This window comes from Ascidia mentula, chromosome 4, assembly GCF_947561715.1.
Source record: "Ascidia mentula chromosome 4, kaAscMent1.1, whole genome shotgun sequence".
Classification (NCBI taxonomy): domain Eukaryota; kingdom Metazoa; phylum Chordata; class Ascidiacea; order Phlebobranchia; family Ascidiidae; genus Ascidia; species Ascidia mentula.
The window spans coordinates 16894267-16920167 of NC_138569.1; the positions used below are offsets into that span (position 1 = coordinate 16894267).

General features: G+C 40.7%; 5 protein-coding genes across 6 annotated transcripts; all 5 read right to left on the reverse strand.

Annotated features, from left to right (window-relative positions):
* Positions 1-66: 66 nt before the first annotated feature.
* LOC145898196 (uncharacterized) lies at positions 67-4382 on the reverse strand. Its single transcript, XM_082986626.1, has 14 exons — positions 4285-4382; positions 4105-4217; positions 3778-3875; positions 3572-3690; positions 3128-3424; positions 2599-2871; positions 2251-2446; positions 2067-2176; positions 1860-1999; positions 1592-1754; positions 1385-1524; positions 1128-1299; positions 587-735; positions 67-246 (listed from the first exon to the last, which is right to left on the reverse strand). The coding sequence occupies exons 1-14, from the start codon at positions 4340-4342 to the stop codon at positions 67-69; spliced, it is 2208 nt and encodes a 735-aa protein (XP_082842752.1). The 5' UTR covers positions 4343-4382.
* Positions 4383-5857: 1475 nt separating this feature from the next.
* Positions 5858-9062, reverse strand: LOC145898198 (uncharacterized). The gene is made up of 10 exons (XM_082986627.1): positions 9030-9062; positions 8585-8691; positions 8402-8526; positions 7900-8205; positions 7441-7725; positions 7076-7286; positions 6665-7007; positions 6359-6551; positions 6161-6312; positions 5858-5884 (listed from the first exon to the last, which is right to left on the reverse strand). The coding sequence occupies exons 1-10, from the start codon at positions 9060-9062 to the stop codon at positions 5858-5860; spliced, it is 1782 nt and encodes a 593-aa protein (XP_082842753.1).
* Positions 9063-10615: 1553 nt separating this feature from the next.
* On the reverse strand, positions 10616-13144 carry LOC145899376 (adhesion G protein-coupled receptor B1-like). The gene is made up of 6 exons (XM_082988128.1): positions 13021-13144; positions 12596-12747; positions 12232-12409; positions 10999-11578; positions 10792-10909; positions 10616-10737 (listed from the first exon to the last, which is right to left on the reverse strand). Exons 1-5 carry the CDS (start codon positions 13070-13072, stop codon positions 10828-10830), a joined length of 1044 nt encoding a protein of 347 aa, XP_082844254.1. The 5' UTR covers positions 13073-13144; the 3' UTR covers positions 10616-10737; positions 10792-10827.
* Positions 13145-13208: 64 nt separating this feature from the next.
* On the reverse strand, positions 13209-15531 carry LOC145898199 (uncharacterized). The gene is made up of 6 exons (XM_082986628.1): positions 15428-15531; positions 14664-14773; positions 14359-14447; positions 14054-14190; positions 13767-13938; positions 13209-13503 (listed from the first exon to the last, which is right to left on the reverse strand). Exons 1-6 carry the CDS (start codon positions 15492-15494, stop codon positions 13209-13211), a joined length of 870 nt encoding a protein of 289 aa, XP_082842754.1. The 5' UTR covers positions 15495-15531.
* A 1731-nt stretch (positions 15532-17262) lies between these two features.
* Positions 17263-25893, reverse strand: LOC145899354 (uncharacterized). 2 transcript variants are annotated; one of them, XM_082988101.1, is made up of 20 exons: positions 25801-25893; positions 25675-25718; positions 25056-25166; positions 24740-24856; positions 24441-24599; positions 24303-24382; positions 23933-24015; positions 23780-23870; positions 23418-23580; positions 22549-22704; positions 22027-22227; positions 21610-21768; positions 21185-21315; positions 20625-20784; positions 20266-20424; positions 19824-19958; positions 19590-19709; positions 18884-19292; positions 18283-18359; positions 17263-17426 (listed from the first exon to the last, which is right to left on the reverse strand). In XM_082988101.1, exons 1-20 carry the CDS (start codon positions 25815-25817, stop codon positions 17320-17322), a joined length of 2679 nt encoding a protein of 892 aa, XP_082844227.1. In that variant the 5' UTR covers positions 25818-25893; the 3' UTR covers positions 17263-17319. The 2 variants fall into 2 exon arrangements, with proteins under 2 accessions (XP_082844227.1, XP_082844226.1); XM_082988100.1 differs by having other exon boundaries at positions 17263-17429.
* Between the last annotated feature and the right edge of the window lie 8 nt (positions 25894-25901).

Consider the following 25901-nt stretch of genomic DNA (forward strand, 5'->3'; position numbering starts at 1 on the left):
TTGTCAGGTGTAAAATATTTTTAAGACCTTCAATTTAAAACACTGTACAAAAATTAACATGAGTATTTAGCAAGGCGTGCCAGTCCAACATTGGTGGGTCTCTTTGGCGTTGCCCCAACAGGCTTCTTGACCCGGTTCTCCTCCAATGCACTCCCTAGTTCGGGATCGGGTTGACGTTCCGCATTTGCCAAGACATTCTTCAAACTCAGTCCATTCTGTCCAGTGCCCGCATGTTTTCGTGCATTCCTTTCGAAATGAAATGCAATACCATAAGTTGACGAAGTTGCATTCGTGTTTAGTTTGTTTATATATGGTGTGTACACAGTGGTGGGATTCAATTTTTTTGTCAGCCGGTTCTATCACAAAAGTCATATTTTTCAGCCGGTCCTGTAACAAAAGTCATATAATCCATTGACAGTAACCAGTAATGCTAACCGGTTCGCTGATGTCCAGTGCGAACATCAGCGAACTAGTGCGAACCGGCTGAATCCCACCACTGCGTGTACATACATTGTTGGTCTACAAATGTTTCGCTAATTCCCGTAAGTTGTGCAACAATCCTGATAAAACAATCAACCAAAATCACCTTTGATTCTAATTCTGATCCAATGCAAGGTGGATGGCCGCCAGTCGTACAATATCTTCTTCTATATTGAATCGCAGTTTGTCCACACTGTGCCGAGCATTGATCCCAAGACTGCCAATTCGACCACTTCCCTCCGGTTTCATTAGTGCCTGGAAACACATAACAAACCGCTACTTTAGGTTGTTACAAACGTGATGTCAAGACCAACAACAATTTCTTTGTTGCGTAACAATGTAACCAGAACTAGATTCAAAAGTTTGCGAGACAGAGGCAGAGACATACAGTCACAGTTTTACAGTTGCATTTAGCCAGTTCTAGTTGTGTTTAAAGTGGTAAACTGGTGAACAGTGTTTAAAAGGGTAAACTAGTGAACAGTCATCTTCAGCGTTTCATTAAAAGGTAGGTATGCATTTATGGTTAAATATCAAAAAGTACCCAACCTGAGTGGATATATATGGTAAGTGATCTAACCACATCTTTGGAATAGCGCATGTGTACATATAACATACAAATAACAAAGAATATAGGAATATTTGCTTACTTGTCGTCGGACAAGGTATGGGCTGTGGACAATTTTCTTCCTGCGAGGTTGGAGCGTAACATGGCGAGTTACTGCATTCTCGAGTCCTGGTACGTTTGCCATCGCCACATGTGGTGGTACAAGCTGACCATTGGCCCCAATCGCCACAAATAGGATTCAAAACTTCACATGGCTTAAAAAAGCAACAAATTTTAATTTAATCTATTTTATTAACATGCGTTGGGGAACTTATAGGTAAAAAAATGATTTATACATACTTGAATTTCCAGGTCTGCGCCACTGCATTTCTCACTTCCAGGTGGACCAGTTGTGCAATATCTTGTTCGTCTTTGGTCCACCTCTTGGCCACACTGGGAGTGACACTGCGTCCAGCTCGTCCACTCGGACCATCCGTCGCCTGTTGAAACACTTCTTCTTACTTACTTGACACAAAATCGACAGCAGGACTAGGGTGGAAAACTTACAAGGTCCCACATTGCAATTTTGCTCTTCCTGGACCGGGTTTGTGCAAGCTGTGTTGCTTGTGTCGTAGTTAGTGCATTCCAGAAGTCGTGTTCTCTCCGCGTCGGCCCCACACGTTTTACTGCATGGTGTCCATTCGCCCCAACACAAAGGTGGCTGACATTGCTATAAAAAAATTGTTTGAAGTTGATTACGAAAGTTAATATTTTTTGATTTTAGTACTGCTTGTAGTTATATTTTAACAAACCAAATTAAAAAGGTTCAACCTACTCTTTTGTCGTGGAGTGAACCAAGGCACGGTGCAAAACCGGGACTACCGTTGATGCATTGTCTTCTTCTGAGCTGCTCGCCGTATTCTCCGCACCTGGAAGGACAATTGTCCCACGATGACCACTGTGACCAACCGTTGCCTGTGGGCAAATATATGCGTTTCGTTCCTGTGTAATTAGTTCAATCTGTGCTGAATTAGACGCTTACCTGGATCGGAGGTGATGTTGTAGACTTCTTTGTTACAAAATGTGACAGCCACAACTACCGGCGAATCCTCGCGGACCATGTCGTGAAGGCGCTTCTGCCATGTTTCGTTTCTGTGTCATACAAGGGGGGGAAATTAGAGATTTTTTATTCAAGTGGAAGCCATGTTGAGGATTTTTACACTAACTTTTCTCCGTAAACGATGTGGACCTTCACCAACTCGACGACGGTTTCCATTTGAAGCTTGGTTCTTACTGGTGGTAGACTCACTTCGCGAGTAAAGCAATTGGAGTAGGCAGCGTAGGAATTGCTGGTAACCTGTCGTCTTTTCCGAGAATTATTATTTGTATTGTTTCTGTGCCACTTGGTTCTGGAATCGCGCACTGAAAAATTAATTTAATCATATTTAGTTTCCTTACGAAAGTCAAGATTATTTTAACTGTTTTGGCGAAGGCATCAGATGCAGAATACAGTATCAAAAAAATGTTTTTATCTATCTCAGGTATATATACTAGCTTTACCAAAAGCAATTTACATTTAGGACAGCAAACTCGAATTTCGTAGTCCAGACACTTTCGCCCGTCATGTTGGTCGCTGTCATGACACTGAAATCCGTGTACCAAGTTAATAGTGACGTTTTGGCCGGCTTCCCGATAATCCTGCTTGGTTTCAGATACGCGGGCGTCGATGGCAGTCGGGTGTTGACATGTGTTTCTGCGGTTTATCCACTCGACGTCCGATTGACCCCACGGCAGATCGTTGTTACTAAACGCGGTCCAATCTTCGGCCGCGCATTGCGATAAAGCATCTAATTTACAAAATGTAGTTTGCTGTATAGTCTGTGACTAAGAATTAGCTTTAATTACTTTTTTAACTTTTGTGCAAAAAACAACGATGGTGCTTCAACACTCAGTATAATATTTGTTAAGCAACGCAGCCGATCAAAAATAATGCCATTATACACTTCTCGTTAGCCTAACGGAACCCATTGGTGTGTGATCGCGACGACGGTAAAATAGTCACTTTTCGAATTAATTTTTAAATTGCCAATGGTTATTACTTACCATAAGGACAGCAGTAGCCGACTTTGTAATCATGGCAGCGCCCATCTCTTTGCAGAGCGTTTTCACAGTTAAATCCATAATCAGGCGCAATAGCCACTCTTTCCGTCATTAACTTGTAGTCGAACTCTGCAACGACTGTCTTTACTCTGATCCCGTTCGGTGAATTGCAAACTTGAAGAGGAAAGTCCGCTTGGTGGTTCAATAACAACTCCCTGTCGCCGCCTAAAGCCCCGGGAATCACGTCGCTGCTACTGAAAAATGGTGTCCATCCTCGTGAGGTGCAGTTATGATCTGAGACTGAACACGTAAAAATATGGTTAAATTGAAACAACGACGAACTGATACATGATGTTGTAATTTTCAAATCACCCCTCTGGGTTTTGAATAAAGCACAAGTCCTATTGTTTGGGCGGTTGTGTGCTAACAAACATCCAATTTTCCAACCTGTTTGTTGCTGGTATTCATCGATGCACCGGATCGTCGGGTCAAAGATGAATGAACTAACGTTTAAGTATGATCGGATCGCTTCTTTCCAGCATGCTCGGGTGTCATTCTTGTCGGACCTAAACATCCACACACACACACAATTAGCTTACATTGCGCTTCAACATTGCCGCGAATCTCCCAATCAAAATTTGATAACTACTTACGCGCAAGCGTTTTGTTCGTTGTCCTGGAACCACTTGGAGTCGATCACCGAGAAATCAAGAACCGACTGCCACGACTTGATATCGTTCGTAACTCCCAGCTGCATGTGAAACAATAGTAAAGTGAAAATTACCGTAAAATCCCTTTTTTACCGCAAAAAGTTGAAGAAATAGACACGTAATTTTGAAGGCGGAAAATGTGTCAAATTAGCGGAAATTGAAACATTGAAAATATTTTGTCGCTACAAATTTTATTTGCCTCTCCCTTGGCCTCGGGGAAGATTTGGACGAGATTTATATCAGAAAGGTCTAACAAAGATTATATCTAACCTTTTTCTCGAGACATGTACTCATGAAGTTGCGCAGATATTGTGTTTTTTCCACAGTCTCTGTGTTGTTCGTCTCGCTCCCGACTTCACGTCTATGTCGGAAATGATGGCAACCTTAAAGGCGGACAACATCGTTAATCACGCACCTCGAACAAACGTAAATGATCATTTCTGTACTCACCGAGTCCACTGCCGACAGCCAAAGCCAGCATTACGCCAGTCAAAAAGTAATGTACCATGTTGTACGATCTAATTCACTCTGAAGTCGTTGCTTGTATTCACACAATGAATGACTCAGAACTTGTCCAGTCACCTTATATAAGAACCGTGTTCACGCGAACTGCCTCCAGCAATCTCCGTCGCTCAAAGAAAGTGATAAACGTTCCCAAGAGAGGGTTAAAGAATTTGCAACGACTTTCGGTCCGAAAGTAGTTTCGTCATGAAAGCATTAATTTACTTTGCCTCCGAAACAGGATTCGAAACTTGCTGTTTTGATGAATTTTTATTGCCTTCAGCAATCCCACATTGCACGTGAGAAAGTGCACGCAATGCCCATAATGCATTACGACATCGTCTTTCACCGTGTTATCATGCATTGCAGGGCAAAAAATACATGTTTGCGAACGGGCGATTAATGACTCAACCGCGACCGAATTAGTGCCAGGCGCAGGAAGTGTGACACTGTGACGCGCTTAAACACGCGTTTTTAGCCCATGGCAATCCAAGATCTTTAAAGCAGAATCGAAAAATAGCCCAAAAAAACATTCTTGACTGTTTAGTGTTGCTTCGACGAAGCTAATCTCATGTCAATGCACCGGCAGTCGCACTTGTTTTTTGTGCCAAAAGATGCGTAAGAACGAGGTCAAACCACAATGGAAATCACCGGTGTTCTGGCTGAAACATTCGATTGGCTAATGCGAGTTTTGCCACGGTAATTTCTCTTAATTTACAAATTTGCTTGGTATTTCAACATGACAGAAAGCATTTTTAAGCGAAATGTCTGGCGGCATTGTTGCTTACTTGTTGTGATGCAATCGGTTGAATTAAGTTCGTGATGTCATTGTGTATTTGATGAAATCATGACATAAGGACTGAACAATTTTTACGGCTCTTTTTTTAGTTTAAGTTTTAAATAAGTTTTAATTTTTTCAAGTAAGTAGCTAAGAAAGCGATTAAATTGTTTTGTCATTGTCCTCGCGCAAAAGGTTTGCTTCTGCACAATAATTTATCAGAAATTATTTCGAGTCAATTAATATCAGTTTCCTGCCTATATATATCGCTAAACGCCATTGCTTACGAGTTGATTGAAATTCAGATCGTTCTGTAGCGGAAATTGCCTGAAACATAATGTGCGTCATTTTTATGTAATAATTATGTAAATGTCATAATTCCAAAGAATGTCTTACCCAGTAGGAACATTTACTCTTGTAATGCGTGCGTAATTAAACTTCAGTAACGAGAAACTATTGACCTAAACGTAGAAGTTTTCACATGAAAATAATTTTAATTGCAGGAAAAGGGCACCACGTACATCACAGAAACATTAATAAATACTACAAGGGAAAAAAAGCCATTAAGCAGTGAGAAGGACCTTTGCTTTGAATGTCACTTTCTGCCTTAATGTAAGTGCTGTATGTTTTCGCTATATTTGAGGACTTTTAAACAGCTTTTCAGAAAAACTTGCAGCTATTTTGAAAGTTTGTTACACAAGTTTTAGAAATTGTCCCCTTTAAAATGTAGCGAGTAAAAGTCCTTCAACGTCGACACTTTCCTTTGCACACCTGCACAGAAAACGTATGTTATTTCACTGTTTGAAGACCTCAATAGATTTTCCTACAACCTAGTCTTTCTCACAATGTTCTCATGAATTACGTTTAAATAAAACACACAAGCAGTTTCGTACGAGCTGTGAAACTTGCCAACACGTGTTAATTTTGTTTTGGTATTAATATGTCGAAATAAGGTTCGTAGTAACATTGTTATTCTGTGATATGTAATAAATTTAAAAGAGGTTGATCATGTCTGTAAATGATTCATGCAAAGGGCATTTTTATTACCTGTATCCCATAACTGGGGCCTGGGCAATATCTGCTACCCGGTGAAAATCTTGTGCATGTTCTACGACGTCTGCGAAAATCAGTTCTACCGCACAAGGCGTGGCAGGCGCTCCACTGCTGCCACAGAGTCCATCCTAAGCTTACCCTGTGGTCTAGAGATGGGCCTGGAGAGAGTGTGAATTACTCAATGTTTAAAACTGGTGCGGGAGGCGGCGCACTTACATTTTCCCGCGTAACATCTCTTTACTTCCCTTGATGGGTTTCTGCACACTGGGTCGCCACTATGGTTTGCTTTGCAGTATTTGGTCCGCATCTTGCGCGAGAAGCCGCACGTTGCTTGGCATGGGGACCATGCGCTCCAACCTTTGGGGCAGTAATCTGGTTGGCAGAGCTGCAACATACAAATTTGAAAAGCTATAAACACCGAGGTATAGGTTTCCTTTTTTGTCTACAAGGCAAAAATGTTCTTAGCGCTTTAAACATGTCTACGTTTACGTGAATTACTTTAGTGTCGTGCAACGATCCGTAGCACGGAGCTTGTCCTGGGGCTCCAATAAGACAACTTCTGCGGCGCAGTTTTCGGCCCCTCTCTCCACATCTGGCCGGACAATGACCCCAGGACGTCCATTGACCCCAACCATCGGGCTGGAATTCGGATCCTAAAAAGAAGCTGAATTTTGTACAGCAGTTCGTACAGTTTAAGGTATGTGTTTTACTTGATCTCGCAGTGAATAGGTTTCTGTTGCACTCTTTCACTTTCTGTAGGATTGGAGATTCTTTTTTGATCATTTCTTGGATGCGAAGATTGACTGGTTTGCGTTGTGAGCAGTCCGTGGTCATGTTGTCACTGATTCAATAATGCAACGTAAATGTGGTGGTTGGATAAAGACACAAGTAAACTTGTTAAGAGTTTACCAGTAGATAACGTGCTCGTCGACAAACCACAGAATCGATTGAAAGTGGAGAGAGGAACGCGCATTGGAAGTGATGGAAGTATCAGCGTCTGACTTTCCGAGACATTCGCCGTAAGTGCGAAGAGTCGCTTCGTCCTTGTTTGACTTTTTTAGGGTTTTTGATATCGGTTTCTTTTGTGGGTACACGTACCATATGTGACGATTGGTTTTCACTGGAAATGAACGGGATGAAAATTTACTTGCAGCACTGTATCCAGAAAAGTTTCACCAAGGTTCTGCTGTGCATTGAACTTTTACAGAAGCCAATATACTTTTGCAAGGAAAATATATATCTTATTCACGCGATGTCTAAGGAGAAACTCTTACCCGATGGGCAGCAAAACCGCACTTGGTAATCCGAGCAACGTTTTCCACCTTTCTGTTCGCTGTTGTTGCAAGAGAGGCCCATGGACAGGTTCAGACTAACATCCTCTTTTGCATATTTGGAGTGTGTGCCGTCGAGAAGCGTAGCTTGGATTTCACTCGGAAATTCACAGATTTCTGGATGGTTCTTCCTGAGCGATGCGATATTTTCGTATTCACCAACAATGTTTGGCTTGTTGTCGCTGTAGTAACGGGTCCAGTCACTTCCTTTGCACCTCGACGTAATATCTATACAGCGTACGTGTGTGCCGGTGATGTCATTATTAAACAACGACGTCGTAAGTGTAATTAGAATAAAATTTTATAAACTATACATTTAACATAAACAACACATTTTGTAAAAACGAAATTTCAAAAATAATTGCATCGATGGAAATCATTCAGAACATAGGATTCTCTTACCTTTTGGGCAGCAGTACCTGACCATATAGTCATGGCAACGTCTGTCGGTCTGACGAGTGTTGACGCATGCTAATCCCGACCGTTTATTAACCGCAACATTCTGACGGGTCGTTGCGTAATTTTGGCCAGTGGTCGCCACCCTTGCATCAATAGCTGTGGGTTTGTTGCAAATTCGCCCTGGAAACTCTTTTCGAAGGAACACGAGTAATTCGTTGTCGCCTGCTCTTCCAGGTTTGTCCCGATTGAAGAATGACGTCCAACCGCCCGTGGTGCAGTCAGGATCATTCGATGGCACAGAAATGTCTGCTTGTAAATAACAAGTAATACAAATTTACCACTAGAAAGTTAGTTGCCTTCATACATTATTATAAAAGCAGTGCATGACAACTTGTAGCATGTTCAGCACAGTTTTGGTAAAAAGTTTTCCACGTGTGGACGATTAGATAATCTTGTTTAATAAATACGCTTATGCGTAGTATATAGCCGATAAAGGATGAGTTACCGTTTTTTGACTTGGCAAAATCGTCTATGCAACTTAGACTTGCATTAAAAAGCACCGATTTCTTATCCAAGTAAGCGATGATTGCTTTTCTCCAACAATTCACTGTGTCCTGGCCGTCCGACGTTCTAAACGTTCATTTTTTTTAACAAAACTTCAAAAATAAATAGACCCTTGTATACTTACGGGCAAACCTGACGTTGAAATTTGTCATACCACGTTGTATCAAGTATAGAAAAGTCCACAATGCTTTGCCAGGCTTTATCAGATTGCCTACTCCAGGCCACAAAACGCTTGAAATGAATAAGAAGCAAGGCTGTTTATTTTTTAAATGCTCTTCAATGTTTTTCTTATATTTGTTAAAAGGTTGAGTCTAATAATTCGCAAACAAGAATTCGCCCGGTATTCGTGTTGTTCAAGTTAAAACTACTGTGAAAATCAGCACATTTTTATCGATAGACCAACCAAAAAATGCTGTTCAAAATAAAGTTCTCAAATTAAATTACTTTGCATAATTTTGCAGCCATTTTGTGTTAACTTGTTCTTTTTAACAGTTTTTCACTAAACTGGGCCGATAATACGACTGAAATCCAGTTATATTCGTCGAGCACAAGAAGTTGCAAACAAATACCTTCTCCAGACAGGCTGTAAAATACTTTCGCATTTCGTGACTATTTTTGACATTCTTATCTTTCGATCTGGAGCTGATCGATCGCTTGTAATAAAACAGACGTGGATCGTGGCAACCTATAAAATATTTGACCATCACTGCAAGTATTTCCTATCAAGATGAACTATTTTTTGGAATTGTGTGCTAACTTTAGCAAGTGCATTTACTTTAAATTAGAGTAAATTAAGGCAATTCTTGATACTTTTTTAAGACAACTTACCTTGCGTGACTGAACCAAAAAGGCAAACAAGTAAATATAAGCAGACAATCAGCATACACGATTTTTTGCTTTCTCGAAAAGTCATTGCGGCTTTCAATACAGAACGTTTGTAACTGTAGATCACATTGGCGTCGAATACTTTCGTTTTAAGTCAATACTATAACTTGGCCGCGGGGCCGCATTCTTTCATTGCGCTTAATACAGCCCAAATTGGTGTTTAGAAACTTCAAATGCTCCCCTCGACCCGAATAAAGCGACAAGAGTCCGGTTCGCCCTCCGCGGCGCCCGCAATTACCCCAATTATAAGCATTATGCTTATGCAGTTCCCTAAAAATTGATGGCATAAACGGAAAGCATTTACTGGCACCTCTTCGTTGCAGTGTGATTTATTGGAGTTTGTTGCATGTAAATGTTTATGTACTCTGAAGTATTCGATAAACCTATAAATTTTATTTACATTTGACACATTCAGCAAACAAAGCCTTCTGTAGATAACATTTCTCCTTCTGGGAAAAGCAAAATCGGTGGTGAACGGTACTGTACATTTTTGCATGATGGCGGTTGTATTCGTAGCTATATTCTATGTATAAATTCTGTACAGGGGTATCCTTGGGGTATACCAAATAACATGACGTCATAAAATGCCGCTAGATGGGGGTGAGACGTGAGACTATGTTAAGGCTTGTAGTTTACGAACTTCACGCAACGCAATTGTACCGCCGGGCACTTTTCTAAATAAACGCATTTTTTTGTGCGGTAAGACCGCATTGAATATCAAACAATGGGCGTTTTTAAATGAAACAAGAGAAATTCAAAGACAGCAGCGATATTTGTCAGTTTAAATAAGATTCCGTCCAAAACCTATTAAAACCGCTGTCACAAATTGTTTGCAGCCCATAATTAACGTGAGGGCTTGCTTCGAACATAATGAACATTATTACGTACAATACAATGTAAACATCACGCAAGGCAGCATTCCAAGTAACCTGTTGTGTGGCGACAAGTTGGGCATCGTGGAGTCGTGGCATTATATGTGGGGAAGCAAGTAATAAATATCTCGTTTGTTACCTGCTGTCCAGAATTTTGTTACTTTGGGAAAGTGAACCGTGAAACTGCCTAAATCTTAATAACGCATGACGAAGGTCGGTCAAAATCTCTGGTATGCGAGGCATACCCGACATTCCCGTGTTCAGCGCGCCTATGCTAACGGTTCATATAAATCGAGTTATTTCAAATAATATGTTGATTTATTGTAAGTTGGAAAACAAAAACGAGAAATAATCTTGAGTAAAAGAATACATATACACATTAAAAGCAACTTCATGTTCGGATTAGAATAATAAGAAAAAGGAGGTCAATTAAAATTGCAGGTGGAAGGAAAGGCCAAGCATTGCAAACAATATGGTCGAAGGCGACATTCTTGGCAAACTAATTCCACCTGCAAAGAGTCTGCAAAAAATAATGTTTACCTTTTTGAACTTCAGTTGAACTGACAAAACTTACATTAACTAAACTCTACAGAAATAGATGACTTTCTTTTTATTGGAAACAGATTGATCTGAAGCACGTTCTACTGCTGAGATTTGTTCCAGAGCAGCGCCCTTGTTCAGCAGGACACATCCTGGCAAAACGAGGAAATTATTTTCAGTATTTTTCTAGCACTATGTTAACAATTAAATTATTGGCGATGTAAGAACATTTTTATAATACCTTGTTCTTGTTTGAGAACCGATTCCACAAACTGTCGAACATGTCGACCAAGGACTCCAAGCTAGCCATGAGCCAAAAGGGTTAGGGTCGTCTTGTCCTCCGGGAATCGTTGGTCTACACCCTTGATCACATTCAAAGTACTCCTCCACCTTCCCAACACAAGTCCCACTGCCCGGGGCTCCTCCTACGCAAACTCGGGTCCTTCTCTTCCATGTGCATTCGCTCCAAGACGACCAGATGGACCACTGGGGAGGCGGACATAAATTTCGGCCGCAGGGTTGAGCCTCTTGGCTCCGTCCCGGACAACCTGGGCCGCCAGGTGGTCCTCCGACGCAAGTCCTGCTTCTAAATTGCGACGCCGTTGCGCTACCGCATGTCACGGCACACGGAGACCAGGATGTCCAACCGTCCCACCGTCCTGGACATGTTTGCTGGGAGCAAACTCGAGATTGGTCGACCAACTTTCCCCACATATCTGCTTTGCACGATGAGTAACCGAGGCACTGTCGGGTTCTAATTGTGACTCCTCCGCCGCATGTCGTTGAACATTGCGACCACATTGACCATTGTGTGAAGATACCTACAAAAAATATTTCGTTGTTTAATGAGTGCTTTGTAGACTTTCATTGAAAGAGAGTTTAGCGTGGCTGATTCAACAGCTTACAACAGGGCCCCTGTGTAATGTTGAACCAGTATTTTTGCAACTGAGCATAATGCTTGTGCAACATTGACAATCTGTGAAACTCTACACCTTTCACACTGAAACAAGTTTAGGATTCTGGTCGGCTCTTGTGCGCCATCCAGGCGAAAAAAGTTTCTTGGAGATTCTACGTTCTTCTTTAAATAGGAGATTTTAGAGAGTTTGACTATCGTTTTTCGCCATGCTGGCATGTTTCCACATATAAATTTTAGAGCTACACGATTATTTCCAAACAATTTTCTTTAGCCCCGTAATTTTTTTAAGACAGGACTTTTGTACTTGTTGCTAGTTTGGTCCTGTGCTAATATTTTAGCAATAATTAACTTGAACGGTGCACTAAAATTAGTGTAAAATACTAGCGGTAGCTTTGGACTTGTGCGATTGACCTCCTTAATATGCGAATCGCACACAGTGGATCGAAACAATCGCTCGGGGTGCTTATAAGCGCGTCAACGCCTCTACCCGTCACTCGGTATGGCTTGCCCTGTGGACATGTGACAGCCACGCCATTTCATATTGCCAGGCATGCGTACCTTCACACTGAGGCACCTTGCAGGCCCTCGTTCTAAGTCTTGATCCTTCGCAGTTTCCTGTGGGATGTCCACAATGTCTACTGGCTTCTGCAAAAACGAAGCCACCGCAGGTCGCGGAGCACCTCGACCACGTTCCCCATTCACTCCAGCCAGGACAGACAAGAAGCGACTGACACATCTATCAAAGAAAATACAAGCGTTTTTCTACCCAAAGTTACATTTTTTGTCTCTGTGATAACACGCACTCAGCGCAATGCGATGCTTTGCAAACATGAATATTGCAGAATCGAGAAATTTGTCGAAATTTGAACGTAAAAGTAATCCCACATTTATCATCTACGTGTCAGCATATATCGCAGCTTACCCGTGATTCAATGGTATTGCCTAAACAAGGATCAACTCCAGCTCTTCCAAGAGGACAGTCTCTTGTGCGTGTTTGCATTGCTGTCTGGTCGCAAGGTGCAGGACAAGCTCCCCACGGGGTCCAATCGCTCCATCCGACCATGGGAGGATCCTCTGAACACAACAATGAATGTGAACAGTAATATTTTAATGGTAGAAAGGATGGCCTCGACAACTTCTTCAATGCTATTTCAGAATCTCGGATTTTAGAATTATATATTGCAACTATACGATAAAATAATTTTCAGAAACGCTGATGACCACAAGGAAACTTGAACAAAACCCCACAAAATGCATGCGAATATCGAAATTATCGCATCTTGCGCTTAGTTATGGGTTTCTTTTTTATAAAGATCGCAAACACTTACACCCGTAACATTCTCTTACTTAGAGTATCTGCGCCAACCGAACAACAAGTCTTCTCACAATTAATACTCATGAATGCAGCGTACGAGCCATTGCACCACGACCGCTGGGCGTTGCAAAAACCATCACCGTTGTTATTCTTTAAACCGTCGCACGGATCTGCATGGAAACAACCCAACTTAATATCATGTCACAATAACGTTCCTCTGTCACACCCGTAACTCGCCTGGTATCAATATGTCGGTGTATATAAGGTTGCATTGCGTGATGGCTGGTGTTAGAGGCGAGCTCGATTGTGTAAGCCCAGAAAAGCGGAAGGGAAACACTGCGATCGGTGAGCAAGGATTGAAATCTTCCAAGCTAGGTGTAAAGGCCACGTAGGTGTTCACGAGGGATTCAATTAGTGTGACCAGTTGGCTGCTGTTGTAATCGTTTCCAGACGATCGTTTTGACCGGGAGAGCTCACCAGTTCCTAAAAGCGGGAAAGCACCGATGTTGCAATCTCTGAAACGGACAACGCATAGCTGTAGGTTAATGCTATTTGGTTGCGCAAGAAAAAGTGTATTGTTAAGTTTCTTCAACGGGATGGTCTCGTACAATCAACTAACCAAAGCGATCGCTTGATATATATCAATTTGTTAAACATCCTGAAGGCCCTTGTTTGAACAGAGAAATGACGTACAGGTAGATTTTTACTAAACTCTACGGGAATTGTCTATGTGATAGTGTTGGATGAGATAATCTGTTCAAGCGTCCTGAGAACTTACCCGCAGATTGCCTCTTCACTAATAAACTCAAGAAGCGATGGGAAATTGAGGCGTCTTCTGTTGCTTGGAAAAGCGCCAACTTTGCTTTCCACACATTTTGCGTATTGTTGGATCAGTAGCTTTTGCTCTGTGGGTGGTCTGATTCCACGCCTCGAGCGACTTCGGTATACAACTATTAAAAAATAGAAATGTGGTCCAAGTACTTGCATTTTTTCGATACCCTAAACTTGTTTTTTATTATACAGTGGAAACCCTTATATGAAAGTAAACAAGCGGCAACTTCTTACCGGGATCTGAACCTTGTTGAATATCTATCGAATACTGGGAAATGCATTGTTTTGCTCGTTCAATGGCCGCGCTGTCATGTTTGATGTAGTTGTATAAACGCGCTTGCCAGCATTCCACGGTGTCATTCAGACCGACACTGCAAATAATATAAACTGATTTCGGTCTGTTTGCCAAACAGCGAGATCGAAATCACAGATTTGCAGGGCTGCGGTTAGGTATAATTTAACAAAGGAATTCTTTTCACAAGCATGCTGGTATTAAGAGGGCTAACCCAATGTAATAATGTTTCGATACGTTTACTTACCCGCAAATGGCAGCTTCGCTGTTTCCGTACCAGTTTGTGTCGAGCACTGTGTAATCTACTACCGATTCCCAGTTGTACGATCCACCTAGCTGCGCAATAAACAAGGCTATAATATCGATGAATTTACCACTTTGAAATACCAAGAGTTCTCCCCGCAATGTTTTGCAGCACTGGATTATTGGCCGTCCTTAAATTTGATGAAAGTTTTTATCAAACGCGAGTGTGGTATTGAATCGCGTAAACGTGTTAACCTAGTTATCGTCAAACAGAGAAACTTGCACATATGCATGCAAAAGTCTATTTACCCCGTCTCTCATGCAGGCGACAAAGTAGTCACGTAGGGCCTGGGTAAGCTCCACTTCTGAGCTTGTGCTGGCTTGGCGCTTTCTGCGTGCATGCCGTGGATCGTGACAACCTTAAAAAGGGGAAAAGGGCTGTTATAAAGTAAATGTTGGCAAAACAGCAATGTGGTAAGTGACGGCGATGTAATGTGAAAAAATACAAAATACATTTGTAATGGACAATAAACCAAACGTCGATCATAGAACAAGAATTGCAGCAGTAGGTGTCCTTTAGCTTATGCATTTATGTTGGCATGTTTGTTTTCTCCACGCTGGAATCAAAAACATTTCGTATCTAATGAAACACAGGGTCGATAATTCACGCTGTAGTTTACTTCAAGGCGGATTTACTCCGTACAGCACATTTTCAGGGCTGTTATATTATATGAGACAAGGAATTGGACAAATTTCACAAATAAGAATTTTTATCAACAAAATTTTGTTTCGGCAAGTATACCAAAAAGTATTTTCAACAAATAGCAGCACATAAACGCACTTACGGCACACAAAATACGCTAATCGTACTTGGCCCTTCACTTCAGTGTCAAATAATTGTAGTTTCGAATTTCCTCTTCTGCCTCTGAGACATGGCATTAGCCACTTGCCTCAGGTTACATATCCGATGTAATAACCAAATACGAAAGGTATTTTCCACGGATTAACGTTTCCGTGCCGAGAGAAAATATTATAAGTCCTAGTCTGCAGACAGTCAAATACAAACAACTTACCAGTAATTTCCGTAATGAGGCATCCAAAGAGCAAACCGGATAGTAACACAGCAGAAGAGATGTTCATTTTAACGTATTACAACTGACGATTACCGCTTCATTCTGGAGAGTACACATACTGTAGTATTTGTAATTCATGCAGTGTTAAAGATGTCCTAAAAACCTCTCAATGTTCTTGCATTATGAAACTATTCAGCCAACACTAAAACATCTGTCGCCTTTCATGCGAGTTATTTTTTATTTTATGTTTTCATTCCGTAGTCCTTCATATAGCTGACAATGGTCTGCTGCAACCATGTAAGCTCAAATTGCACAAACTATCTGCGACTTAGTGACGCGCAGTGCGACTTTTAGAACGGTTGCTCCTGCAGCAAAATTGCACATTATGAGTGAAGGCTTCTGTTATTGCCATCAGCAGTGTACGCGTCGCACGATTTGAGAGGGGTCTGAGCTTAACATTGTGGTCGACTAACCGCCCATATCACCACGGCCAGAAAGAGGCGCGCCCAAAACGCGTTGAACTACTTGTGGTTTACATTTACACGCGTTCATGAACTCATGGCCAAACGAGTTAATTTTTTTCTCTTGCAAAAGGTGCTCCCTTTTAGCATACACATATGACACGCTTGCATGCAGTTTTGTTCTGAAAATATCAGCAGAGAATGTTCTGAATAGAACTGCTTCAATTTATGTCAACAGATAAATGGAAGAGGAAAAAAATTATAAAAGATCTCCCTTCGGATAATGATATGGAATTGTCACGATCGTAACGACGTATATTTACCGCGTACATAGCGTTGTTTGCTCCCTTCTTCTCCTTGTTACCCTATGTGACTATTTTTATCATGAGCACCTCTAACTTTTGTGTAAACTCTGCTTCCAGCAATTTGATGTTTTCGTAGAAATGGATATAATAATCAGTTGTTCAAGTACGTCGGCATTTTTTAGACTCGGATAAATTGAAGCTTATATTGCAGAGAATCTCACTGCGACAATAGGTCATTGTATTCTGTTTATAACGCTCCATGTATGCATATTATCATTGCATATCGCGATAACATTAGCATACCCTGGACTTACCGAAGGCTTGTTACAGTGAAATGCGTGAAATCTTTGCTTTATATAGAAATAGCGACCAAGAAAAAAACATGCATTGTGTGTGCAGTAAAGGGATTTTTTCGGCTGCGAAAGTTTTTGGGTCAAAAAACTTTTCACAACCAGCGGGCATTAAGCTTAGCAAAGTAATGACTATATTCATGATATATGTTTTCATGTTCAGAACGTTGCTTATATTTTTTATTGCCCCCAGGGGATGTTGCTGCTCGATTTTCTCCCAAAGTCTGTTATAGACGACCGAACTAACTTTGCGTGTGGGGAAATTTTGCACCAAATGCGTCTGTCTCAGACGAAATGGTTGTAACTCCATCGCTTGTAGTGCGTGCGGCTAACGGCTAGTTCAAGTTATATTTGGACTTCAGTTTTTTTGCCGGGAAGACAAAAAGTCCAAGATCATATATATAGCGGCGGTTATTTTTATTCGGAAAAATTGGACTAGTTTCTTTAGACTACGTAAGAACGAATGATTTTCTTTACAACTTGAATTAAAGAAATACTCGCAACTCATCAAAGCAACTTTTTGCATGAAGTCTTTTTTGACTTCAAGTTCCGGTTAAATATAAACTATTTTGTGGCGCGAAAGTGATTTTTTACTATGATTGCTGATATATCTTGTCCATAAAACTTGTTTTAACAACTTTCCTTCTAAAAGTACATAAAACACCTGTCACTTTGCAATAAATCTTCGCAGCAGATTGAGAGCACAGATAGACGCTGACAAATAAAGTTTATTTCAATGGACAAAAATGATAGAAAATCCACGTTTTTCCCGCTTACTAACATTCCCCGCAAGTCTTTCTGCACAATTTAACGGTGGTTTCCAAATGGCAAAGAGATTTCAGGTAAGTGCACGCAGTGTCATAGCCTGGAGAGTTTTCGCAGACTACTGTAACACAAAGCAATAAGTTAAGGTCCAGTACACGCAAATACATTTTCACAACCTTGTACAGGTACTTTGACTAACAAGAATGATAACCAAGCAATTTGTATAAGATTCTGAAGCCGGGTCAACCCCTGGATCACGTGGCAAGTTTGGCACGCAAAGTTGTTATTGTTTGAACTACTTTTAGATTTGTATTATTTACCCATATAAGTGAATATAAATAGGGCAATAGGGCGGTCTTGACCCTGTAGTTACCAAATAAAGGTCAACATATTTAGGTGTGCAGTTAGCAGTTTAAAATAATTTATAAACAGACACGCGGTGTTTAAAATAATACCGACCTCAGAGACAGACGTTTCAGAAGCGACAACAGGCAATTGGGGGTATTATGAGAACTAAAGTCTGGCCCATATTGCGCATGGCCATGTTTTCAACAATGTGGCCTTTTGTTCTCTTAATTGTGGGTAAATTATTTTATGTGTTCTCAGAGTAGTGGTTCTCAGCCTGGAGTTCGTTGGATGGTACCCGGAGTTGTGTGAATGAACAAAATCAAACTTTGTATTAAAATTTACGTATACGGAAATTCTGTTTCCGTTGCTTTTCCGTTCATGTTTTTCAAAAATGTCTAATCTGTCTATCACGTTACACTTTTTCATCCGTTTAAATAATATTCAACTTGGTTTGTCACAAGAGCTTTAGGTTAATTTTATGTGGGGCTAAGCGGACTCGAAGATTTTTTAAATCGATCCGTGACTATAAAAAGGTTGGGAACCACACTCCGAGAGGAACACAGGAACATACTATCCTATTTATGTATAGGGAAGTTTATAACAGCATTGGGTCATACAATACATACCATCTGAGCAAGCTCCGGCGTTGCATGTTCTTTGCTCAATCGCTTCTCCGATGCAGTCGAGGCCAGTGGTGCAATGTCTACAAGAACAAAACTTATACTTGGGTGCAAAATAAGTGTAGTTAATAACTTTGAATAAAAAAGCCAAAGCTAAGATGCTGTTAATCATTTTCAGTAAACGTTTCGAACCTATACGTGGTTCATCATCAGTACTACTACAGCAGGTTGCAGAAAAGCGTCGAAACTTATAAACAAACCAATTTCGTTTAAAGATAAAGTGGAAATCATTTTGTTTAAGCAACATATTTCCGTTAGGCGACAGAGAAACGATAACATGATTCCACAGTTTTATGTTCTTGTGTTTTGTTTTGTTTCTAAAGTAAAATGGGACATTCTGGTACTAATTTAGGTAAGCTAATAAAAAATACAAGAGTTCTAAGGTCAATGATTTCGTACATAATGGTTTTTATAACCAGAAAGTATGAAAGGAAAGAAAAAAATCATGTTTTCAAATATAACAAGAAATGGGAATTTTTTACTTGCGGTCTGATAAAACAATTTTTCAAAAATGTGTAACGTAAACATGTTTTCGGTGACGTCGTACCTCATCCTGGACTGCCATCCTTCACCGCAGGTGGCATTGCAGTTATTCCAACCGGACCAGGTCGACCAAACACCTTCGCACGGTTCGTTGTTACACGACTCCCTCTCAGATCCCTCGCCAGCACAGTCACTGCTCTCGACGCTCCCGTTCGTACAACTCCGCATTCGCTGGCGCATGGCAGCACCACAAGATGCCGAACACTCGCCCCATGGCTCCCAGGTCGTCCATTCTGCAGGACATTCGTCGGTCTCACACGATTCGGTTTCGAAGGAAATGGTGCACTCGTCATTGCCATTACACAACGCCACCTGACGACGACGCTCTCCACCGCCGCAAGTGGCCGAACATGTGCCCCATGTCGAGTAGTTCCGTGTGAGTCGATTGCACGGAACCGGCGTGCAGGCTTTCGCTGACAAAAGAAATGTTGAATAAACAGTTTGTGGATCATTTTCTAGCAACGAAACGTGAGGTTTTCCATATTGGCAATACATTTTTACAACCAGTTTTGTTCCTTATGTAGGGATACATGAGATAACAGACTTCCGCGAAAAAAACGTTTATCCATCAACGTAACATGTGAAAAATCATTTTTTCAAAACAGATATACAATACACTAAAATTTCTTGTTACCTAAACAGAGATGCTTTACCTCTAAATCTTCTACAACTAAAGTCACATTTTCAACATAAACAAATCAATGTCGTACTTAATCTTGTCGGTATCGTATCGTAACACAGATCTGGATTGTCGCACGTGCGTGTTTTCATGATCACACCACCGCCGCAGGTTTGTGAGCACCCTGACCATTGACTCCATTCGCTGTATCCTGCAATAAGCTTCCTGGTAAAATTTGCCCGCAGCCAATGCATTTATACGAAACATACGGATTATAGTGGTTGTTAACCAGGTAATGGTTGTTAACCAGAAAGTGCTTCTGTACCTTCAATCGGACCGAAACGGCAACACGCTTTTCCGCAAACCCTTCCCATAAATTCCGGGAATTTTTGACATAAATCGGGGTCTTGAGTGCAAACAGCGCTCCCCCCCACGCTGTTGGTCACGTTTGAGCAAGGGGCTGCAAACAGCAAATGCAATGAATGTATTTTGTTTCAGTTATCGTTGAACCGAGTTGGCGTTTGGATTTTTATGGGTTTTGCTTTGGCCAACACGGCCGGATGGCCACCCAACGTCGAATACTCGGCTTGTGGCAACGCATCAAACCACGTTTATTGTTCAAGTGCGTAGTAACGTTTCGTGCAAAATAAAAATGTTGAAAATAACCACCTCAAAATTACAACTTTAATTGCAGTCAGGTAACAACATTTAACATACTTTTGTAGCGAATGCACAATAACGTTGGAAGAATATGGAAGAATCCTTACCTGGACATGGGTCTGCAGAACAGACTTCTGTGTTTAAATTAGTGCCTGGACATCGGTTGCCGTTCTCACAAGATCTTCCTCGGACACGAATCCCTCCACCGCATGTCTTCGAGCACCTTGACCATTCCGACCACTCTGTCCATTCTCCCGAGCACATGGCTACAATAAAAGCAGCGTAACATACAGTACACTAGCGAGAAATTCATAATTAAAAGTCACATGAAATGTCAGACAAATATGCAAAACAGGGCAACACAGTGGCGTCAATTACGTTTGTTTTGTGAAAAACCTTTCGCTCTTTCGTACAATGAAAAAAGACTGTATTTTGTTTCTACGAACGATCTTTTCTAACTTCCTACCGTAGTTGCACGATTTTGTGCTTGTGGCTGACCCTGGACAGTTTCCCTCCCCCGATGGACATTTCCTGCTTCTCGTTCTCGTTGCTTCACTCCCGCAGGTTGCACTGCACGCTCCCCAGTTTCCCCATCGGCTCCACTCGCACGGTTGATCATTGCAGGTCTGTTGAAACAAATGTACTATTGTGTTTAATTACAGTCAGAGAAAATGGTTGTGTTTTTTTTAGTTTCCTGTTTATGAATATTCTCTACATTGTTCTCTACACAATGAATCGACAGCGAAATTGACTTGTGAATGACTTGTCAAAAGAAAGTTAAATGTCCAATGTTGTCTTTCGATGCAGATTTTGGTTTTTAAGGTCTCGGCTAGAAAGCTTCACGGTCAGAGAGAATGTTAATAAATGTATTTTTTTCGTTTGCGTGCAATATAGCTGCAAACTAGTTTCATGCAACCAGAAGTTACAATAAAATATACCATAGCCTAATGGAGTGTCTGTAGATTTATAAACTAGCAAACGAATTGCCTGATGAAGATATATTCAATGAAAAACATTAAAACCCACCCTGGAGAGTTTTGCTGCTCCAACGCACCCTCCTTCGCCTTGGAGACCATGTAGGCAAAATCGTTGTCTTGTCTGTTTACCACCACCACATCGTTCCGTGCAGGAAGTCCATTGTGAAAACCGGCTCCATCCTATTATAATGTTTAACAACGGTTATATCTATATTGCTATAATCTATATAGAAGGTAAATGCATTTTCTTATTTTAACACACGCATGGTGATATACAGGAATGTCATACTACTCCACAGTGGTACTTTGTCGGTAATATGGCAGGTAATATGGCAGTGCAAACAGTGTTTGTCGGTGATAGTGTTTGTCGGTAATATGGCAGTGCAACAAACCAGAATTTATACGTCTCCTTAAGAATACAACAACCTAAACTGAAGTGTATGCACGGTTTGCACTTTCAATGTTAAAGCTTACTTGGGCATGTTCTGAGGTTGCATGGCTTCACGTCATCAGGCAGACCAACACAACCCACGCTGCTCCCGGGGTTTCCCCTGTTGCATTCACGTGATCGTCTCTGTGCTCCGGTCCCGCAAGTCCGGTCACATGCCCCCCACGCTCCCCACGGTCTCCACACTGCGAGACGATATGGAGGTTATTTGATGTAACATGGATAAACGTTGGACTTTTTGTGAAAGAATATCTCACACAACCAAATCAAGCACAATTATATGAGGCGTACAAATTTTCAATTTTTATTAATGGGTCACCCAGTTCATTTTTATAGATTAAGGTGATTTTTTTTTAAACAAACACTAAAGTGACGCAAACAATTTGATCTGTATGTTTTTTCGGTAAGCAAAAATATTCAAAGGTTGCACCGACGTATCGAACCTGTGCCTGCGTCCCGACAAGCGTAGTTGTTCGACGAATTTAAGTTGGTTACAGCTACAATCCAGTTTTCGTAGCTCTCGATCGAGGTGAACAATCCTAACGGCTCGCTGTCGGGACATGCGCCACCATACGACGAGACGCCAGCCAGAAACCAATCACATGAGTTGCATCGTTGGCAGACGAGAGGCCCCCCTGATTCACCTTTAAATGTAAAGAAGTTGATATAATACAAAAACGATGCAAGCAAAAAAATAAGTAAAATGATACAAAAATGGCATAACTTTTTTTTTCTTTCACAACACTTTACTATTTGTTTATGGATTAACTTTTGTCAACTTTGGCACATTGTATTTAACGGTAAATGTGCGTCAAAATGAAATTGCATAACTTAAAACAAGTAATTTTTCAATAAGGATCATAAACGAACAAACCATCGTATCCAAATGTATATTTATATTTTTTTTTCTGTGAGGAAATTTTAGTTCTACGATATCCTGTATTCCCCTTTTGTGTGAAACTTACCAGGGCAGCTAGATACCGCAAAGCGATCATGCTTAGCGCACAGAAAGTGTTCGTTGATGCTTCTACTCACGCTCTTCAATTTGATTCTACACCGGCTGTTATCCACAATGTTCATGCCGGACTCCTGCATTCCGCGTCGCAGGCCGCCTTTGTAAACTGTAAGACGAAAATGCTGGCATTGTTTTAAATGTGAAACCGTTTGCCTTTGCTTCCTTTTTAAGCTTTAAATGGCAACTTTGGGAGCCAATCTATTTATTTTTACTGAAGAGGTTTCAAAGAATCAATTATGTCGTTTTATGGATGGTACACGTAGTGGTTTTGTGACGTATAAGTGCTATAGTCCCAAAGGACACACTTTTAAAACGGAGGGCGAATTGCTGACGCAAGTTCGGATTGTCAATACGTGAGTCATAACATAATTACCATGATTTTTAACAGTAATCCTATGATTTGCAGAAAGCAGCGTCATCTGTTTAAATGGAAGTGATTTCACCACCAATGTTGAAATAACTGTTTTTTTATCTTCACCAGAAATGTGACGATTTCAACAAAGTTGATTACTTTCTCATCAACTGTACAGACCAAGGGTACACAACCTGCGCCGTACGACCTCATGACGCTAATTCATGCGGCCGTACACATGCTTTATACTGTTTATAGTACATTTGTAATGCCAAAAACAGGTTTTGTCCGGATGTTTTAAAACTGGTTACCCTTGGTTATAAAAAAGAAAATAAAAACGAAACGGGATTGGAAAGAAAAATTGTTAAATAAAACATTTCATAACACTTTTAGACAAGAGTAAATACGAAAGTGTCGGTTTGGACTCACTGGCGGCCGTTGGTGAAAAAAATACGAATAAAGCTTACATTCCGTTTCGTATCCTGAGAGATAACAACTTGCTCCCATCTCTGGAAGCTCCCCACCGGGAAGGCAGATAGGTCTGATATATTTATTGAAACTGACCGGTTGTGCAAGCTGGATAAGCGCAACGTCGTTGCTAGGGTATTCGTACGCCGGATGAACAACGATCTGAGGAAAACGCAGGTAAATTAACTTGTCCCCCTATTATTTACAACATGCGTTTCGTTGGATTGAAAATAACGAGCAATGATGACAATAAATCGTTGAAGTAACCTGACCGAAAAAATATGTTAAAATACCAAATGATTCGGACAGATCATCTTTGGAAAATGGTGAAAAGCGAAAACTAGTTCGATATGAAACTCACGCTTGTTACACCAACATCGATGGTGTGGGCCGACCTTTCAGTGCTAGACCTCATTCCCAAAGTAACTTGGGTCGTTGTTTCATTTCCAGCGCTGATGAATAAACGGACGGTAAAAAAGTTTCCGTGTATTAAGTAGATAGACGTTTGTTTTACCTGACGCAATGCGCAGAAACAACAACCCAGCTGTTAGCTATAAGCACGCCAGCACAATAACTGCTCGGTTTGAAGACGAAAGCCTGAAAACAAAAGTTATTTTAGCAGCTGTTGATTTAAAGTTTTTTGTGAGAGTTTAAACTTAAAATTTATGGTGTTATAGTTGGGGATTCTAACTGAGATATTTTTACACAACTAACTAAACGTAATTTAAATCGAATCGTTTCCAATAACGCAAAAATGTCTTATCCTCAGATTTAAGTAAATTGAGTTTCGTAATTCAAGTTCTATCTTTCCCTGTAGCATTTGGGGGAACTTCGAACAGTAAAAATGTTAAATACAAAAAGCACAGGCATCACATAGTTCTCACCGTCCATGGCCACAAAGCAAGAATGGCATCGGCTCCTACACCGTTGAGTCCTTCACTGGCAGAATTTTGCCCACACGTGTCTAAAAAAATAAAGAAATTTGTTTCAAAAAAATGTTGCAAAACCATTAAGCTTCTCACCTTGGCTCATCGCACAGCAACTCGTTTTGTTGTAATAGTATGTCAAACCCGGCCTGCTATTGCACAAGGGCACTTCCTTGCAAAAGAATGATCCTACGTTGTTGATACACGTGGGCCTGTCAGCGGGACAGGGGTTGTCACCAAGACATTCGTCGATATCTGCAATTAGCGAGAGGTAAAATACATTTGCGACACTTTGACATAAAAAACTTGATTTGTCCATGGTCGTCAAAAAGTAAAATACAACGTAAATCGAAAGATTGATGTGTTTTCTTGTTGCTACAACTTGTATGACTCACCCACGCAAGATTTTTGATTGGCGTGAAGTGTGGTGCCGTTGGGACATGTACATACCGGCCCTGACGCCGTGTGCGAACATCCGAATTCACATCCCATTTGCTCGGGATCGCAGTCAACTATGACACACACAAAAACACGAAATAAAATCTCTAAAGAATTTCACTCAAAATGTTTGGCTAACAGACAATATACCAAAAATAGTTTACGAATGTTTTTTTTACAAAATGCACTCTTATCTGTTAAATTTTTCATCAAGGTTTTTATCATTTTGATTTCTGGTAAATCGCAAAAAAACAAAAGTATGCATGCACATACCACTACAAAAGTTGCACGTCTTTCGACAATCCTTCTGCATGTTAGTGAATGTATTGCAAAGGCTTTTGTGCATATTGCACCATGTAACTCTGTCTTTACAAGCTGCGTTTCCTGTTGCGAACAAAATGGAGTTATTGTTTTCCGTGTTTCGGATCAATATATTGAGCAGAATTTCTTGACCAATTTAATTTCTGGCCGAACTTTGTTTTGATACAAAAGGGAACTTCTGATTACAACTCATACACGTATACCCATTCCCCATACGTAAGACCATTTAATTGTTCGTTCAAATTGTGCTAGAACTTTACATTGAAATATATTTACGGGAATGGTGGTGTATAACTTTAAGTACAAATGTTACCTTAAAAGGAAGGAAACAATACGTCGTAGTAATAATAATAACGTTACGTTGTGACTAAGTAAAACAACAAAGGCAAGGATAGAGTTTTAAGTTTGTTAATAACTGATATAAAGCCAAAACGTGTTTAAACGAAAAAAATATTTTTGAAAAACACAACATGGTGTCAATATCGTTTAAACAGGTATATGCAATAAATGTAAAATATAGCGTTGTTTTATTTTGACCTATCACTAATAATACGCAAGGTCTAACGCTTACCTTCTATCAGTTGTACATGAGCAACAACAGCAAAAATCGTCGCCCTGAAATAATAAGTAGCTTACGAGTATAATGGCCGATATGGTTATTAGGTAATATATCCAAGTAACACGTTTTAAGTCTTACCACAAAAAGTACTTCATCTTTTTGCCGAACCGAAAATATTCTTTCGTACACCTCAAATACAGTATTCTGGTTCCTAACTATTAATAGCAAGCTGGAGCACA